At 33.8% G+C, this 19,812-nt stretch overlaps 2 protein-coding genes across 5 annotated transcripts in view; both read left to right on the top strand.

Moving 5' to 3' along the window:
• Positions 1-8,062, top strand: part of LOC117119798 (exportin-2-like) — a gene marked incomplete in the record, with an annotated part of 42,049 nt that extends 33,987 nt beyond the window's left edge. The window contains 3 exon segments of the mRNA XM_033264714.1: positions 3,678-3,824; positions 4,868-5,099; positions 5,633-8,062. Coding sequence (XP_033120605.1) covers positions 3,678-3,824; positions 4,868-5,099; positions 5,633-5,719 — 466 coding nt within the window.
• Positions 8,063-9,424: 1,362 nt separating this feature from the next.
• LOC117119824 overlaps positions 9,425-19,812 on the top strand; it is a 37,845-nt gene continuing 27,457 nt past the window's right edge. For 3 of the 4 annotated variants that reach the window (XM_033264764.1, XM_033264763.1, XM_033264762.1), the window contains exons 1-2: positions 9,425-9,734; positions 10,701-10,809. In XM_033264764.1, the coding sequence (XP_033120655.1) occupies positions 9,440-9,734; positions 10,701-10,809 (404 nt within the window). In that variant the 5' untranslated portion in view covers positions 9,425-9,439. Of the gene's footprint in view, positions 9,735-10,700; positions 10,810-13,103; positions 13,253-16,064; positions 16,371-19,812 lie in introns of those variants that run through there. The other variant, XM_033264765.1, reaches the window with a different exon arrangement.

Below are 19,812 nucleotides of genomic sequence, written 5' to 3'. Positions count from 1 at the left end.
TTTGTAAACACTAGAAGTGTGACGATGTTCTCTGGCAATTAATATACTGAGTTTTCGAAGTTGGAAGGCGTACCAGTTTTTTTTTTTTTAATAATTCTCAATAAAAACAACCATTTAACAAGAAAATGAAACTATAGATCGTTATATATGTTGGTACAAGATACTTTGCTGAAGTTGTACAGGCCCAGGTCTAATGTTCTAGGCTACATTATAACCTAAATAAGAAGTGTCGCCGGCCGACTGTGTGATGCCAATTTTTCGGGCTTAAAACGAAGCCTAAATGGCCTTTGACAATTGGGGAGCTGGAATTTCAGCACTCCCGAAATGTTGTTGAAAAATCTGGTACTCTGTTTAGGTTGAAATTATTATGTGTAAAATGATTTAGAGTTGTCTCATAAAGAAAAAATTCCATCCACGTATAGTAAAAATAAGTCTGCCAATTTCCGCGCAAATGTTGCAGTAAAGTCGGCCGGTGGCTATTGTAACCAATGTATAGGCGTTCGCAGTGTTAATGCGATTCTGCGGACCTATTTCCTCGAAATTTCCTGCACAAATGAAGATAAATACTGAAAATTTTAAAGAAAGTGTACAGAAAATATAATTAATGTTTGAGTAATAATAATTAATCAATATATCAATCCACTTAAGTAACTGCAGATTTTGGCAGTCCATTGACTAGACAGTTTAGCTAGCACATTATTACTGCTCATGTTTTTCTTTTTTATATTGTGTATATCTGTTAATAATTAACAGAAATTCGTAATTTTCTTAGAAATATTCCTAACAATTGAAACTTTCCATGAAATACATTCCCTTTCCTTCCAGTTAGGTTGAATTTTTTACCTTGCACCTTTTTTTTTTTACTATCCCTTTAATATCTATTTTCTTTTTAATATTGTTTCATCCTTTTTCTTATTTCGTTTTTGATACTTACCTTTCTTTTAGTTTTTTCATTGTCATTTTCTTTCCACCATTTTACTTCTTTTTTTAGTTTTTTCATTGTCATTTTCTTTCCACCATTTTATTTCTTTCTTTTTTTTCCCTTCCTTTTGTCATTTCTTATTTATTATTTTTCTTGTTTTTTTTTCAATTTTTAAAAATCTCTTTTTCTTTCATGTCTTCTTTCTTGCATAATAATCCATGGGGACAGTGTAGGTGTGGGCGGGTGGGGGTTTGTTAGGAAATATAAAGAATAAAATATTGTGCAGCACTTGGGCAATTCCACATTGGAAGGCCAAAACCACCAAAAATTTAATCCTCTTGTATCTAAACTTGGGTTTCATTTTCAGAGCTGAAAAATATGTAGAATTTGGTTCGAAGTGAAATTTTAGTCTTATTAATTCGTATTCTTCAAAAACCACTGGTATATTTGAGCATTTGATTTAGAATTTAAAAACAAAAAAAAAGGCTAATTTTAAAAATAATCCCCAATTATGCTTAACTTAACCCTTCCTGACTTTAATTATTCTGAATATCTGACTTAATGGTCCCTAGAACCCAAATGTTGAGATAGACTCGGACATGGCATCTTACAATTTTAACAGCAAGTTGTCAGATATTGGGTAATATCACACCGTAATTCCGTTCAGAAAAAAATGATTATTGTTTTTCTGAGAGCAAACCAATGGTATATTTGAGCATTTGATTTAGAATTTAAAAACAAAAAAAAGGCTAATTTTAAAAATAATCCCCAATTATGCTTAACTTAACCCTTCCTGACTTTAATTATTCTGAATATCTGACTTAATGGTCCCTAGAACCCAAATGTTGAGGTAGACTCGGACATGGCATCTTACAATTTTAACAGCAAGTTGTCAGATATTGGGTAATATCACACCGTAATTCCGTTCAGAAAAAAATGATTATTGTTTTTCTGAGAGCAAACCAATGTCCATAAACTCAAGTTACTTTATATTCTCTTACTAGTCATACACCTTTACCATTATCACTCAACAGTTTTCTCTGATCTTCGCTAGTTTTGTAGAAAACCTGGTAACAGAATTACATGAAAACGGAATTACATTGGGTCATAGGAATACGGTTAATAGAACTTAATTCACTATTACTAAATATACTGCCCATATTCCTCCATAGCATTGATTCAGATTGATACTTATGTCCAGTGGAGCCTATTAAAATGACAAAGTGGCAGCAAGTGACCTTAGCAACGGCCCTAGTAACCGTGAAGATAGTGATAAACTGAATTTAGTGATGATGTTGATGATTGTGATGATGCAGATGTCAGTGATGATGCTAGTGATAGTGATGAAGTTGAAGAAAGTAATCAAGCTCATGATGGTACAAGTAATGTTAGGCCTACAGTCAAAAGTGATAATATATTGTCTATATATCCGACCTGAAGTAGGTGGTTGTTAAGTACTTTTGCCAGAAGAATGCCAACAAATTTGTTGGTCAGGTTATTGAAAGTCACAATGACAAGTTTATCCTAAAGTTTGTTAGAATAATTGAATTTTGTAAATTTGTGTGGCCAATTGACAACATTCATAGATTGTGGATAGATCTTGCATAGTACCGAGCTATGTGAACCATAGATGGATAGGCATTCTAGAATAGCCTTTTTCTGATTATTGTGAGTACAGTAAGTGCGGGTGCAACAGCTAATATTTATGCCTACTGTAGTGTAGTTAAATTAGCTTAGAATCATATGATGTAGTTCCACAAATTACAGTACACTAAATACTATCAACAAATTGTTTTTGGATAGTTTGATATTTTATTCCACCTCCATGTTCTATCGGACATGTAACTCCATTATTGTGTCGTGTAATTCCGTTTCCAAACAAAACCATACAAATACAGTTAAATATAGATATATGAGCAGCAAACTTTCTTAACATAGTCCAAACTATGATGCCAGTCATTGATGTTAGTTGGTTATAATATTCAGACAGAACTTTGTGTTACTTGAAAAAAAAAATGAAATTTATCATTTCTCTGTAATTCCGTTACCAAAATAAAACTTGCAACAGCCAATACTGCCTATGCCTACTGTACTTGGTTAAAGTAGCTTAAAATCACATGATGCACTCTACAAGTACACTAAAGATTATTTCCAATTCTTTTTTCGATGGTTTAATATTTTATTCTAATCAGTAATCGGACATGTAATTCCGTTACCAAACAAAACCAATCAAATACAAATAAACCATAAATATTTGAGCAGCAAACTTTCATGAACAATTTAGCCACACCTTAAGTCCAGACAGTGATACCAGTCACTAATGTTAATTGGTTATAATATTCAGACGGAATCTTATGTTCCGTGATCAAAATTAAAATTGAAAATTTCTGTGTAATTCCGTCACAGAATAGAATTGGTCAAAATTTCAAAATATTGTTAGTTATTTTTTCGAAGTACCAGTGTTTGATATTGGTAGGTGTATGTATTACTTACATCTATAACAGTTACTATCCAACGCACGCCCTAATTTTCTGGGTTTGTCAAAATAAGTCAAAAAATGTTGTGATTTGTAATTCCGTTACTGTGGAATTGCCCACTTATTATCTTAGGGGATGCAAAAAGGATTGGGAAATATGTGCTACTAAAAAAATTACTTGTGATACCAAATTTTTTTGGGGGGGGGGTGCCAGAAAATTTTGGCAGTGCTACCAAGAAAAAAAGTTAATTTCAAGCCCTGATTACTCTTCCCAATCAGAATGTTTGGAATGGTGATAGAGAAGCTGTTTATACTGGATATGCAGAAGATCTCGGGTCACATGGAGAAGAAGATATGTGCAGTGGGGGTGTCCAAGATCCTAACAGAATCCCCTGCCATGCTGGAAGGAGACTACTTAAAACACTGGTAAGAAATACTATTCAGGTTTCTTAAGCCCTGTCCAGATTATTATTCCAAATTTTATTTAACGCAAGCGTGACATGCCTAAATATGGTCATGATGGCATCACGTCATGACCATATATAGGCACATCATGACCATATATGGGCATACAACAGTTTTTTGTTTGATAGTGTTAAAAGAGCTTTATATTTATTGTGAAAACATAAAATTCGTTCCTTGGTAAATGCTGAAACCATATTAAGACGGGCACACGCAGCATCAGAATGGAATTACTATCGGCTGACGAATTCACCTCTGCTCTGTCATTGGCGGTCTAGTGTGGGGGATCAGGGGGGTCATGATCCCCCCTTGAGCTGCCAAGCGAAAGAAAATTCTAGACCTACCTTTTCAGGACCTGAGCAGAAATTGTGTTTTTAAACCTAAAAATACAAATCATCATGCAAAACTTACCATTATTATTATTATTATTATTATTATTGTTATTATTGTTATTTGACCAATTTCACACATAATGAGCCTAGGCCTACCTCAGAAGTCATTTCCCGCCATCTAGGATTAAAAATTTTGAAATATTCGGAAAAACTGTTTCATATAATTGTTTGAGACACTAAAAACCTCCTGTATACCATACATTGATCAGTCATTAGGTTTATTATTGCTGACACAGCCAAGTTTGATGCAATACTTGTCTGCTGACTGATTATGGGTGGCAATCTAAATGAATCATTGAAAACAATGTGTCATCGCATTATTATAGAATCCATTGGTGGATTCAAGAGGGGAGAAGCAGCCTTTCAGGGGCCCCATAAATTTTTAAAAATTATTTTTAAAAAAATGAACAAAACATGAAAATTATATTCATATTCTGAAAGTGCCATTTCAGGCCATCTAGAGGTGCCATAATCATAAAATTTCTTCAGCCCCATGGACCATAGTGACCCTCCGAGTTGAAGTCCCTCCCTGGCCCCCTCTATTTTGAATTCCTGGATCCGTCACTGGAATTGTGTCTGCATTCATCTTTCACCTGTTCTTTCTCTCCCAATCAGGACTCCTCTCCTGCAAGCTCTTGTTGGCCTCTTTGAACTACCGGAAGATGAGTCAATTCCAGATGACGAACACTTCATAGAGATAGAAGACACACCTGGCTATCAGACCGCTTACTCTCAGCTGTCATTCGCTGGCAAGAAGGTGCATGATCCATTCGGTGGCAGCATAACAAATCCGAAGCTATACCTTGCACAGAACCTGAGCAAGTTGTCTTCTGCACATCCTGGCAAGGTTGGTTTACCTACCATTAATGGTAGTTCAAAGTTCAGTGTTCCTTTTATGGTAGTGGCTGTGCTTAAATAATAAGCTTGTAAACCTTAATATTTCAGGGTCCCAAGTTCGAAGAAATCCCTTCCAAGAGATCTGGTTGAATGAACTTGCTTAACGCATCAAATTTTATGTTGCTGCGCATAGTGGTACCCATCTACACTGACTTCCTTGAGACATTATTGATAATAAAGTATTAAAAACATGCAAATATTATGAATTTCTGGAGATGGATTACTTACCGGGCGATTGTTTCTAGTGAGAGTGCGGGAGGATTTCTGGGAGACTCCCGGGAGACTTACTAGGACCTCTGATGTTGTGCGGAAGTAATGTAGCGCAGCCGTTAAGACTTGCAATGTCAGGAGTTTGAAAGCGACCGTCACTGGTCACGCTGTTTATATCATAGCATGATGTGTTGAGTCATCAATACCTGTATTAATAACAATATATGAATTAGGAAATTTAACTTTTAATATGTAACCAATTCTTTTTTTTAGCAGCTCTCGTCTCTAGTTTCAACACTAGACCCTACTGCTCTCCAGTTCCTCCAAGGGTACCTACAGCAAGCTAACGTGTCCATTTGAGCCGGGTAGCTTCTTTCGCATTCAGAACAAGCCTAGAGAAGAAAGATGGTGTAAACTGGAAATTATAGCTAAAGAATCATTGTCTGGATACAATTGCAAGAAATCTGTGCTAAAATGCTGCCCTCACATTTTAATATTAGGGAGCTTTCGACATTGCACGACACTGTGGGAACATAATGACACTACTTAAAAGTCATCTGTGCATGTTAAGTTCTCTTTGTTACGTAGATTCTAGGACGCATTTTGAAAAAAAATCTATGTTTTGCTGAGAACGAAGGACGGTCATGCATGAGTAAATCCATTCTATCGTCGCGTTGTTGTGCAAAGCGAAAGTTCCCTATTATAAGATTACAAATAATAGCCACACCAGTTCCAGAAACGTTTGTGCTTGTCCAATTGGTTTTTTATATCAACTAATCTGTATCTGTTGATTAGATAAAATGAAAGTACTATAGCATTATATCTCTTCCTGCGTAGACTGTATAGGATTTGTACTTAGTTTAACTATTGAAGTTGCTATTAAATTCTATTGCTTCATATATAACTTTACCATACTAAAACAAATAGAGTTTAGTGGTCTAGCATAATATTTTGATCTAGTTTGACACCTTTTTAAAAGGAATGGATAGAATTGTACTTATAGGGGAGAAAAGAAAGCAGCAAAAACATGTAAACAAAAAAAAAATGAATTACCAAGGGTGGATGCTAAATACCAAAAGCTGAAACACCAAATTTGAGAATGAGTTAAGACGGAAATACAAAGCATGAAAACAGAACAAACTTAACCAGAAGTGTAAGTAATCATATCAAGGCAAAATCTTGAAAAGAAAAAAAGTTATGTTAAGGTAGGTTGTGAATAAAAAAAAAAAAAAATCAGTCGTTGGTTACGTTCAGACTAGGTAGACTTGCCAGATGTACCTAACGCTGGGAATACATTAATCCATGGCGTAATTGGCAAAGTGTTCAGACATCGCGATTAACATAATTGATTAATTGAAAATTAACCCAAGTAAATATTTTTCCTTATCAACTACGTGACATAGTGCAGTAAATATTACTGTTCCTATTCAGTTTATTATTATGTGTAGACTCCTGTTTGGTAAACTCTTAAACAAATAGTACATTTTTAGAAATTCTTCATTGTAATTGTTAATTATATTTGTACCAAAATTATTCAAACGTAACAATGTAATTTGTGAGGGAAAAAAATGACTTGCTACACTTTTATTTGCAAAGACCAAACTAGTCAGTGCTTTTTTCATTACATGCTTTACTCAACATAAATATTTTAATATATATATATGGAATTTTGTTTTTAATTTATAGGTGTTAAAATTGAATATTTTCCTTGAGTCCAAGACTAATATGAATATGCATGTTTACTGTAATAATTATATCAGTCACAATCTTTAATACATAGTGGTTATCCTCAAAATAATGTGATGTGTGCTGACTTTAAATCATTCTAAGTCATAATTACATAGCAACTGGAACAAAAGTCTGAAATCAAATATGACCGCAATACAATGTTTCATCCTTTTGGTGCAACATAACAATCCCTCCTTTCTTTCATTTACATTTACATCTCTCAGGAAACTTTATTTACTAAAGTAATTTCTTCCTTTGTTATTTTATGGGCATTGTATAGTATACTATACTTGTTTTTATATAAAACTATAATTTTTACAGCAATTCCTGCAAGAATTTGATCTAACCATTTTTTTAATTTATTTTTTTTCGAGGGCTGGGGGATGTGGGGGTCTGATAAATCTGTGCTCCAGAAACACATGTTCTATGAGAATTCAGCACATCTGAAGTTATGAATTTTTCTCCATCTAAAACTAAATTAATTTCATAGGAGTGATGTTTTGTTTAAACTAACTTCCAAAGATCATAAGATTATCACTTACATTTCTAAAATTTACCTTGAAGTGCCAAAACTCCACCTTTGTGTAGATAGACTGTGTTATATCATAGTTTTTATTTACTGACATTGCAACTCTTCTAATTTAATTGTTTGGTATTGTTAATCTATTCATTTTCCGTATATATTTATGTTAAACAACGTTTTGTAAATTTTATTTTTGCTAAGCGAATGTGCTTGTAACAGGTTTCCATATTATTTACTGAATCTAGATTTGGTAGTCGCTACCGCATATTATATTTCTTGTAAAACCATATTTCATATAAGATAAAAATTGAATGTGATGTGCCGTCATATACCACAAAATGAATAAAATCTTATGATTGTTGCATTAATAGCGGAATGAATGCAAGTGGGCCTACATAACCATTTGACCTTAAAAGACATAAAACTTGCATCATTTTTAAATACAGATATTTTGATATTGCATAAAATACAAGTACTGTAAAGTATATCTAAATCTGGAGGTTACTCAGAACATGGAGGAAGAAAATACTCAGAACATCTTTGTGTGACAAAGTTCTTAGTATGGGCCTAAACACATTTCCCAAAAACATAACCCTGCTGTAAAATTCTTACACCCAGGGTCCTAAATATTTAGGCCTACCATTATATTTTTTTATAAAACGGGCATTTTCAGGGTGTAGCGGTATATATGTAATATATGTTAAAATTTGAAATTTACTTTTGAATAAATCCAAAATTGCTAATGTTTTTCCATGTAAACAGTTTCCTGGACTAAAATCAATGTCTTCAATTTTGGTTTTATTCAAAAGAAAATTCAACCAGGCATCAGGTTGAATAACAGTAAATGTATTATTTCAAAGCATAAGAAAATACATAATATATATGCAGTAGAGGCAGTTCTTATGGTCCATCTGTAACTAAAATGTTTTATGCTATATTGATACAGGGGAAGATCCAGAATTCCTGACGGGGGGTGGGGGGGGGGTACATATGAAGTTCTTGCCGCCACGCCCACCGCAGCCCCACAATGGTTGGTGTAAATAAAGTGGCAAATATTAAATCGTGCTCTCCTTTCACCCCAATGCTGGATCGCCACTGAACTCATGGGTACACTCCTTTTTCCTCTTTTTAACTCAAAATTTTCTCACTTTCTTATACTTTTTGGCTTGACTGACGGGAGTGGGGGTGCACGGGCCTTTATGCCCCCCCCCCCCTCCGGATCCGCCCCTGTGATAGAATTTGATTAGATTGATTGAAACCAATTTACTTCAGTAGCATCTCCAGTTGTAAAAGTAGATCATGTTATTATAGTGCCCTCTATAGGAAGAAAACTTTTTACCCACAACAGGCACGTTTGTATATCTCTGCTGTGACAGTTTTACAGTATTGCATTTGCCGTAATTCTGTCGCATTATTTTCAAAAAGATGGCCAGTGTCTCTTACCCCCTATGAACCTATTTTCTTCACATAAAGACAAAATATCAACTCGCCAGATTCCATGGTGCTTAGATACGCTAGTGTGGCTATTTGCAAACAAAAGTGCTTGGTTTGAAATTTTGTGAAGTCTGACCACGAGTATACAAACAAATAAAAGAAAACCGGAAAATATATTTTACAGTACTGCTGTGTTTTGTAATTGTAGTTTTTAGTTTACATTTTGTGCAACAAACAGCAGGCTACCACCACCGCGCATGTAGATAGCGCGCGCAATAGTAGTAGTGTGAATACGCGTGACCTCAACTTTATCAGATCTGTATTTTTGGTTAGGAATGTATTTTCTTGTCCATTTTAAGTAAAATTACCGTATATTTCGGCAGAAATAACTCGTTATGCAAGGAGACTGGTGGATGGAGGATTCCACAAACGGAAGATTCGTGAAAGAATCGAGAAATTTTCACTCTCAGTCTCAAGATCCTTGGTTTTCTCGACCAAGCTCACCTCCAAGCGGCCCTGTCACGATGCCCACCGTCGTCACCCTCACTGTTCAGCCTCTCGAACCCGTGTCGGAGAATTCAAAAATTGCACGCGGTAGTATGCCGATGGGTTTCGGCTTAGGAGCTCGATCTTCTGCTTCCACCAAGAGGCGAAAAAAGGCGTCTAAAAATGCCGAACCCGAAAGAATAAGTTAGCTTCATTCTTGTATTTATACTGTAGTTGAGTAATGTAATTCCTGAGGCCTAGTCAGCAGTACGCAGGCCGGGTTTTTTAGGCTAGCTTACCACGTGGCTAGGGCCTCCTAGGCCTAGCATGTAATGGGGCGCTGAGGGCGGGGGTTGTTGGGGGTGGGGGTTAGATGTCAGAGCCATCCATATCCATTTAGAAGCCACTCCGTGTCCAACGAGATGGCGTTCTGTGTCCAACGCGATGTGCATTCTTGTGTATAATTGTATAGGGCAGAGGCCAGGGCCTACAATTGAATTATCGGCCTGCTGCAGGCCTAGGCCTAGTTTAATTTAATCTTTTTAGCAGTTGAATTTCATGTAACTATATTTAATTTAGAGATTTTTTTTCATGATTTCACTACTTTTATATCAAATTTCATATTCTATTTATATGATGAGGACCAGCAAAAATTAATTAAATATGTCTATCAAAATGTAATTAAGATTAGGCCCTAGTTACTCTTTTATATTATTTTCGATTAAATCTATGTTGTTCATGTTATTTTGATTAAACATGTTAAGATTAAAATATACGAACGTTTAACATTCCAATTATTAGGGCACATAGAAAAAATTATTAGATCATCACACTTTTTTTAAGTGATGAGGGTGGGCGGGTATTTTTTTTATTTTTTTTATTGGAACAATAGAATATTGCTTTTTTTTATTGATGAGGGAGGGACTGTTTTTATTTGGCAAGAATATTGTATAAAAACTGGTTTAATTTTATTGTTTTTTAAAAGAAAATGTATTTCCAGTCACAAAATTGCAATGTTTTCCTTATGCTTTTAAAATAAATATTGCAGCAAAATAATGTTTTTTCTTTATTCCTACATCAATATTTTCCGAATTTTTGATGCGGGCCTGAGTGATAATCTAACATTTTTTCTGTGTGCCCTTATGTTGATTGTTTTTAATCTCTTTTTAGGGCCAGCTTCAAGCCAAGATGCTAAATCAACTCACCTCAGATCATCATCTAAACCCCCACAAAATGATTTAGATTGGACATGTTTCTTGGAAAAGCATCTCCCATTCAGGTAGAGCTGAGTTTGCCATTATCTGTTCTGCTTATTAATACATAGCTATATGAAATATAAAATACAGTAGTTTAGAACGTGGCATCATGACCTTAGCAACCAGGCTCAAATACTTCATGCTGTTCAACCTTGGGAAAATTGTTCAATCTGAAAAACTATCCCCTTCATAATTTTCTTCCCTCATGCCAGAATTGTTCTTCGTTTCTTCACCATCCCCGATAGTGCATTTCTTTCCATTCCTTGTTGCACATCCTGTTTCACTTCTTCTTTTCTTCCATACTCCTTGAGCCTTTGCCTATTCCCTCTTTCTCGATCCATCTTCAATTCCCCCCGTTCTCAAAAACATTCACAACAACTTTCAAACCTGCCCACAAATTGTTAGAAATATGTTTATACTGATACCACATCATGTTTTTTTTTTTGTATTTGTGAATGTAATTCTAAGTGGATATTGGCCCTGGGTGGCATTTGAAGCACATTTAAATTGAATTGAACATTTTCAGCAGTGGTGACAGTTTTCCAATTGGGGAGGAAAGTGAGAAAAGGGAAACCAGGGATAACATAAGGCTTTGGTGAGGGTAGTTTTTGATTTCCATTTTAACTTTTATAGAACAATATTTATTTAATGTATTTTCTCATAAACGAGTGAAGAAACTTTTGTTACATTTTAATTTTTATAGAACAATATTTATTTAATGTATTTTCTCCTTCAACGGTGCAGCATTTCAGTAATTAGGGACTGCATTTTGATTTTTTTTCGGTGTTTTTTTAGAATCGGAATTTATGTGGCGCCTTTCACATACAAAGGCGCTGGCATCAATATTTCCTGGTCATTGGATACTTAGTTGGCAAACTAGCACATTTTTGTGTGCGACTTGCTCTGCTCGCTGTGGAGTATCCCTAGTCATGCTGCTTTACACACACATAACCACATACGTTATTGCCACACTATCCTACCAGGTACCCATTTACAGTATACCCCTGGGTCAGTGGAGAGAGGCGAACGTAAGTAAAGTGCCTTGCCCAAGGACACGAGCCATGTGACAAGCGTCGGTCCTTGAACTCCTGTCTCTTATTTTACGTCTGTTGACATTTTTATTATCTGTTTAATGAAATGAAAGGTAATTTATAATATAGGATGAATGGTAAATATTGTGATTTTAGACCACAATATTTAATAGAGAGGTCCTGTAATACAATAGGCCTAACTTGTTTCGGTCAGCAAAATAATATTTTAGTCCAACCTTGAGTGACATCTGAAGAGAGGTGGGGGCTCAGTGATTACTGAAATCTACAATGATAAATTAACATACATGCTTGTCAAACAGTTGAATTCATGAATTAAAGGCATACAACAGCAAGTCAGTGTAAACTATCCTATTGTAAAGCTGATAAAAACAGGCCCACCCAACATTGTAAACCCCACTGCCCGCCCCTCTTTAACAATGGTATATTCCACTTTGGGTGGTTTCGTCCAGGTGGTTATTGTCCTGGGTGGTTTATGTCTGATTTCCGCTTTTCCAATCTGGAAAATTTCCTGACTACACCCTCTGTGGCCTCTTAATTCCAGCCAGACATTTTGTTTATATTTTGTTTATATTGCCCATTTTTTGCATAACTTGAGTGATCAGTTTGATCCTGTGTTTTCCACTTCATTCACCTGATGAAGCCAGCTCAGGCTAGCGAAAGCTTGTGTTAATAAATTTTGTTAGTCTAAAGAAGGTGCTACGTCAGGTACTCATTTCATTTGTATTTTATGCTTAGACACTAAATTATGCCATCTGACGAATCAGGTTACAGTATTTTTTTTTTCTTCTGAAGTATTTAAGATAATAATTTAATTTTGTATTGTACTGGCAGTCGTGACTCGCTCTTTTATTTCCATTCGTTTGGACAAAGAAATTTGTATGTTGTAGTATGATATAATATTAGATTGTGACATAGCAATGATACATATAATTATCTGTGTTAAGACCGTCTATAGTTAGCAACATGTCCCTGGTTTTCGAGAGGTTCAGGAGAGGCGCGACAAAGGCATTCAAGTTTGTTGTTATCTTAACAAAGGTTTTGCTTTCCTTTGTATACAACAAAAAATCCAACACTAATCGTTGATTTAGTGTTGTTAGCCCCTTAGTGAAAGCATTGTTCTTTTGTGGCTTTATGATCCTACTAATCTATTTTACCCTGATCAAGATATAATTCTGTTTACTACGATCGATAAGAGAACTGTATAGTACTACTATATCTCGATTGTTAAAAGCATTCATGCATTACATTCACGCCCCATGTGCTGTTTTTATTTTCATCCCTACAGCAGTATTCTCAGTAGCATTATTAACAGGATGGACCTGAGTTTAGTGATCGTGTGACTTCAATCAATTGGAAGGATCACTATATGTTATTGTTACATTATGAAACAATCTTGAAAAGTTGTGGATATATAATATATATATGTATGTGTGTGTGTATATGTATGTGTGTGTGTATATATATATATATGTATGTATAAATATATATATATATATATATGTTATGTATATGTAATATATATATATATGTTATGTATATGTAATATATATATATATTATAATTTTTTTTATGAATTAGCTATTAAACAGAGTAATGCTATTTTCTTTATTGTTCTTTTGTGGCTGCTATGTACTGTTGTCATTCTTGTTAATATTATTATTCACGGTTGACTTTTTACAAGTAACCACAATTCTCTATCAAATTTTCCAGAAATTACTCTCTAAAATTGCTTTAAACATAAACAAACACAAATTCTGTAGGGTCAAATGCAGCAGAATTATTTCAGGTATGATGTTAAGTAGACTTTGAGTAGGTTGATTTATAGTGTCATAGGTCATCTAGCTTACAAGTTCTACTTTTAATATCAAGTGTAGAATGGTAACCATGGGAACCCCATACCAGTGTGGTGAGCGTGCTGCTATACTTTACCAATATTTTAGTGAACTAAACAGAGCCACTTCTGTTTTAGCATAGTTTAGGCATTTCATACTTTAGTTTACTACCAAAATCATCACTTGCATCTATCACAGTATTTTCCGGATTCATTGGAGGTATTTTACTTTTGTTTTATATTCTTTTGAGATTCCACAAATTGTTTTTATTTTATAGCAATCAGTTTCATTTATCAGTTATCTCTAAATTATAAAGCATTTTTTTTTTAATCTACTTTGTTATGGAAATTACTATTTATATAACACTTTCTTGATATAATTTATACCAAGAAGAAAGTGTTATTGCATAAATAGATAGGTCCCTAATGTCAAGAGACTATTGGTATGATATTTGGCAGTAACTATCTATCTCATGATTTTCTGTGATATAAATTATCTAAAAAATATGATTATTATTCCAATCATGTGTACCAGTACAAAAATGATAATGTTTATACAGTACCATATTTTTGTAATGCAAAATGAAAACAGATTTCCTGGAAAACAGGATGATCTTATTACTTACCATTAGGCAAGACTTTTTTATACCTTTTAATTATTTTGCAAAACAATAATTGTGATTAAAATTTTATTTTTGACTAGTTGTAAGGTGAACTCCTGCCATGGAAAAAAAAAAACCCCAGAGATTTAAATTCTTCACTGACAGTCTTTCAAATTTTTTTTAATAAGTTAAATAAGTTTATTTTTTAAATTTTTTGAAATTTTATTTTTAGAAAACACAAATACAAAAGTAGTAAAACAAAATACAGTACACATTACAAGAAACAATAAGAAGACAATTAAGTACAAAGAAACTTGAATCGGTTCCAATTTATAAGGGGTCGTTCACAATTATCAACATGTTCACAAGTGTACAAAAAGTACGTCAGGGGAGGAGGGTGGTAGACAAATTTGTACACTTTTACATGCATGAAAATTTTAATTCAAAATGTCAAGCAATATTTAAAATAATTGATTTTTATGATCAATTATAATGCAACCATGGATATACAGTAATATACATTATGATATAATGCAACCATGGATATACAGTAATATACATATTTGAGTACCCAAGTACAATGATGCTGTAGTTGTCTTCACAAGAAGAGGGAGAATAGATTTGCAAAGTCAACATTTTTTATGTACACTTGCGGAGAGGAGGGAGGGGGTACCGAAAATGAGTACTGATTGTAAACTTGCGAAAATGTTGATAATTGTGAACGACCCCTAACAAAAGGGGCAAAGTCACTGTCACCCAAAAAAGAATGTGCTATTCCGTAAATAAAAAAATGAATATATGAAAAAACTAAAGGATGAAATCAAAAGAATGCAGAAATACAGTATTTTCAAGTGTCATTCTGAAATTTTGAGAGATTTTTTTGCTCTATAACTAAAAAAAATGTTTGGCTATATGTTTTTACTTTATTTTCTTAATTATTTACTGTACTTGTATTTTATTTATTTTATTTTAAACATCATCCAACAGCAAAAAGTCAATCATAGGATGCCTTAAATACATTATATAAAAAATTTAAAATGCTGTACATGTAGATTATTAATTATTAATGCAATTATTAAAGTTTTAAAAATGTATTACGCAGTATACATAAAATATATTATAAAAATAGAACAGTACTGACAGAATGCATAATCCATTTCAGGTATATAAAAACATTGAAAATACTGTACAAAATTATTATTAATACAATTATAATATTGGAAATTTAAAAAGATACTGCATACATATAAATACATTACAAAAATAATATTGGCAGAACACATAAGCAGTATCATACATTTAAAAGACAGTACCATAGAAATCATTAACAGTTGCTGTACATTACATTAACAGCCTAAACATTAAAAAATGACAAGTAATAATATCAAATAATAATAAATAAAATAGTTTACTTGATAGTGGAATCTGTTTAATATAGTAGGCATCTGTATCATAATGGTTACATACTATGAGCCATAATGGATTGATGCTAGATTTTTACATGTCCATTTCTCAGTATTCTATTATGTGATTTTCCATTCATTTACATTCATTGATAAATTAAGTTATAATCATAATGAGGTTTCCACATGCATAGCTTTACATTTTTAAAGCACATTGGTTAACATTGTGTCTTCATTTAGATCAAACTACTGTTTTATCTTTCGATAATTTGTCAATCAGTTCCAATCAATTTAATCGCAACTGCCAAAATATTTTCCAACACAATAATTTCACCGGCTGTTTGACTGTATTGAAATATCCCATTAAAAACCATACTGTTATTTCGGTAGATTATGACGTGTGTTTGTTCAGTCGAAATCAGCTAAATCCACTAATTGGCTGAAGTGAAACATCAATTTATCTGTCGCCGATAATTGGTCATGGTAAAACATGGCAGTTTCGGCTACATCGGAGAGCGCCACCTATTTTAAAGGATTTAAAGTGCTGATGGACCAGAAAGGAGTCGCCTTTGAGAGGAACTACTCCCCAATATGTTCACAAGAGAAGTCTCCGCTGAGTAATGCGAGAGCTAAGCCAGTACGGGTGGTTCCGTTACGCTATTCAAAGTCGTCGTTCACTCTGTGTAATGCGCTACAGTAAGTAAGGTTAAGCCTGCCAGTTGTACTCTGCAACACACCATTAACTTTCCAATAGATTATTTCATGATGGGAACATAAATTTGAATACACAAAAAAAAACTTTACAGTTAATATATATACTGTAATCTAAAAGACACTGAATTCCTGCAAATTGATATGCAAACCTTAATCTCACTATACCAACATTAAAAACTTGTCATAAGTTGTGTGTGAAGTTGTTAAGTACAACTAAGGCAAATTGTGTGCTGTGCTCATCTTCATTTTTACAATCCATCTTTTCCTTGAATTGTTATCACCATTGTGGTTGTTTGTATGAGAGATTGAATAATGCAGTTAGTAAAAACATGCAAACATCTAGAGATGGGCTTTTGCAGTTAATTTTTTTTATCATCGGAGAGATTGGGCGAGTCCAAGCCAGGACGGCCACTTTTACCGCGACAGCTTGGCATAATTAGCTCGGCCTAGCCTAATTGGGCCTGGTCTACCTTTAGCAATATGTACTTTATGTTCTTCAATTCTGTCGAATGTTACATTAAACTAAAGCTAAATCATATTTATTTTTGATAAAAACAACATTTTTTGATTAAATAATAATAATAAGATTTATAAAGCGCACAAATCCACTACAGTAGTGCTCAAGAACGTACATTGTTTTCGTGCTAATACCGGTATTCGGTGGCAATTTTCAAAAAATGTAAGGCTTAACTATTGCCTACCCGGTGAAAAGTTCACTAATTACAACACACGTCGTGTTAAAAACATTTATACCTCGCTGGAAAATGGACGGTTCTGAGCCGAGTGGGTGTGGCCCTTCTCATCAGCTCAGTGCCACGCCCACTGGCTTCCATTTGGACGGCCTATTTCGTTTTTCTGGCTAAACCCCTGATCGCAAGCGAGTATACAGTATCTGTGAAAAAACATTTTCTGTGAGACTCCCTGCACTTATGGAAGACTTTTGAAACCTCAGATGATGTGTTAGTAATGTATGTCAGTTAGTAGATGAAAAAACACATGGAAAGCAGTTTAACAAAGGATCTAGGATCCCGCATAGTTCATCATGCAAACACTGGCTACGTTAATAACTGCCTTGGTGGGCAACAAACGATATGCTCAATGCATCATGATGCAATATTGCCAATCCTTGATGAGTTGAGCACATGGGTCTGTATCGTAGTTATGATAAGTTAGCAAATGTTGATTTGAATTATTACTAATGCCTGTAAGCTAAGCATTAATAATATAATTAAAAATAGATGTGTCTGCAAACTGCCAGACGAAACTACAATCAGTCGACACAATTTATTACCGAAAGGTTAGTGACCTATGACCTAGGCAAGCCTTTTTTTTTTAACATTGTTAGCAAACTTTATTTTTGATTGATGTTTAGGAGGGTAAAAAAGTATATAAATAGAATATTAATTCTGCCAAAATCATCTAGACGGAGAAAATAAATATAAAGTTTTATTGATGAATAATAAAAAGTGTCCGAGGTAAAATAAAGTCACTAAACAGAGGAGGCCCTTAGGTCATCGATTTAGGTGATATTGCATGGTTGTATGCAATGAGGTGTTAGGTAATAAGCTCTCTTGGTAGACGCTATAGTTGGGAGAATGAAATTCCTTTCAGATTTCACGATACAAGACAGACACAAGGCAAGACTTTTTTTATACCTTGTTTCGCGTTTTTAAGATCATGGGAGGAGGGTGGAAAAAAAAGTTAAAATAAAATTTTGTTTTCTTATTCAGCAAATAAGTTTTGCCAAAAACATCCAGACAGAGAAGAAATTAAAATTATACAATTTTATTAGTGAATGTAAAAAGTGTAGTAATAGAATGGTTAAATGCTTTAAATTTATATACAGTAATTAGGAAGAAATGTACATCTTATTTTTGGAGATTTCAAGGCAGCGGCAGGCATAATAAAATAAAATTAGAGAAAAACTTTTATTTTTTTCTGAAATTGCCATTTTTTCGTGGCTAATAATTTTTGCTCAAAATGAACTTTTATTTGTATTCGAAATCATCATTGGCCGGTGGTGGGTTCGCTAAACAAGAAATAAAAAAAAGTATATGGGCAATTCCATGAAAATGTAACATAGACCAAAAAATTAAAGTTAATGTAATGAAGCCAAATGCCATTAATTTGTATGGAAGTGTGTGGAAAAAACTAAAAACCAATAGTTTACACGTTGTCTATGCAAAATCTAAGCCGAAAACCAAAATGATGCAAATACTTCAAAATTGAGCTGAAAATAATGCAAGTTTTCAACACATGTTATTTAAATCCACAGGAAGGTTTTCAATTCAATTAATACTTTATGTAGAGTATATTACATAATTTTTAGGTGACAAAAGTTTCATCAATAATATTGATTCAGTCAAGCTACAGAAGCATCTGTAAATATTTGCATGGGACCATTTAACGTAAGTTACCAAAAGCGGAAGTTTTTATTCCTGCATCTCAAGTTAAATGTTGTGAAAGTTGCCAGTAGATTTTTTTCCTCCTCCTCATGTCAATTTCTTTTATTATCTAGAAAAATCCTGATTCATGACATGAAAATTGCAACAGTTCCTCTTGACCAGTTACTATGAGTCAAACTTTTCTATGAAAAGACCCAGATGACAGAGATGTTGTTAAATTTTGAAATGAAAGAAAATGCATTTTCTGGAAATTATTGAATGAAATTTTGGTATGAATTGAAGAATGATAATGTATACGCTAAACCTTAAATAACTTAATAATTTTTTATTTATTTATTTATTTATTTTTTTTTAATTAAATATTTTTTTGCTGGGAGGGGGATTAATATTGCATACTGCTGTATTAGGTGAAAGTAAAAAAGGAGAGTGCGAGGATGGACATAATATCAAAGTAGGGGATTGGTGGTACTGAAGGCCTACAGTGTATATGGTTATTACTATTACAGACTTGTTGAGCACGTCTTTTGCAGTGGATTGGTGGTACAGTAGGCCAACGCAATGACTACCAAATTCATAGAATATAGTGGGGGTACATTGAAAATGGCACACCATTAAATATATTGAAAGTCTTTAAGTGCAAGAAAATGAGAAAATGCTTACCAGTTAATTACTGTACTTAAATCATGATTGGAAATTCGAGTATACTAACATATTGCCATACTTATATTTTTAATGAAATTTCACATTGGCCGACACGATGGCTTGCTTTTCGATACTTGGTGTATGTATATTATCTCACATTGTTGAAGTGTTCTAAATTAATGAGAAATATTGCAGATTAAATGTGAATCATAATTATACTACTGTAGTTGAACTATACCTCATACGGATATTAAGGCCAACTCAGACAGCGTCGTACGATGCAGCCCGACGCAATTTGTTGTCGCGTCGGGTCAGTGTGAGTTAAACGCAGAAGCGATAGTTTGCGTCGGGGGCAGTCGCGTCGTGGAATATTAAAC

The sequence above is a fragment of the Anneissia japonica genome, unplaced genomic scaffold (genome assembly GCF_011630105.1).
Source record: "Anneissia japonica isolate Jap-2015-1 unplaced genomic scaffold, ASM1163010v1 scaffold724_len3256291_cov202, whole genome shotgun sequence".
Lineage (NCBI taxonomy): Eukaryota > Metazoa > Echinodermata > Crinoidea > Comatulida > Comatulidae > Anneissia > Anneissia japonica.
The sequence above is the reverse complement of the archived record's forward strand: the minus strand, read 5'-3'. Positions and strand labels throughout refer to the sequence as shown.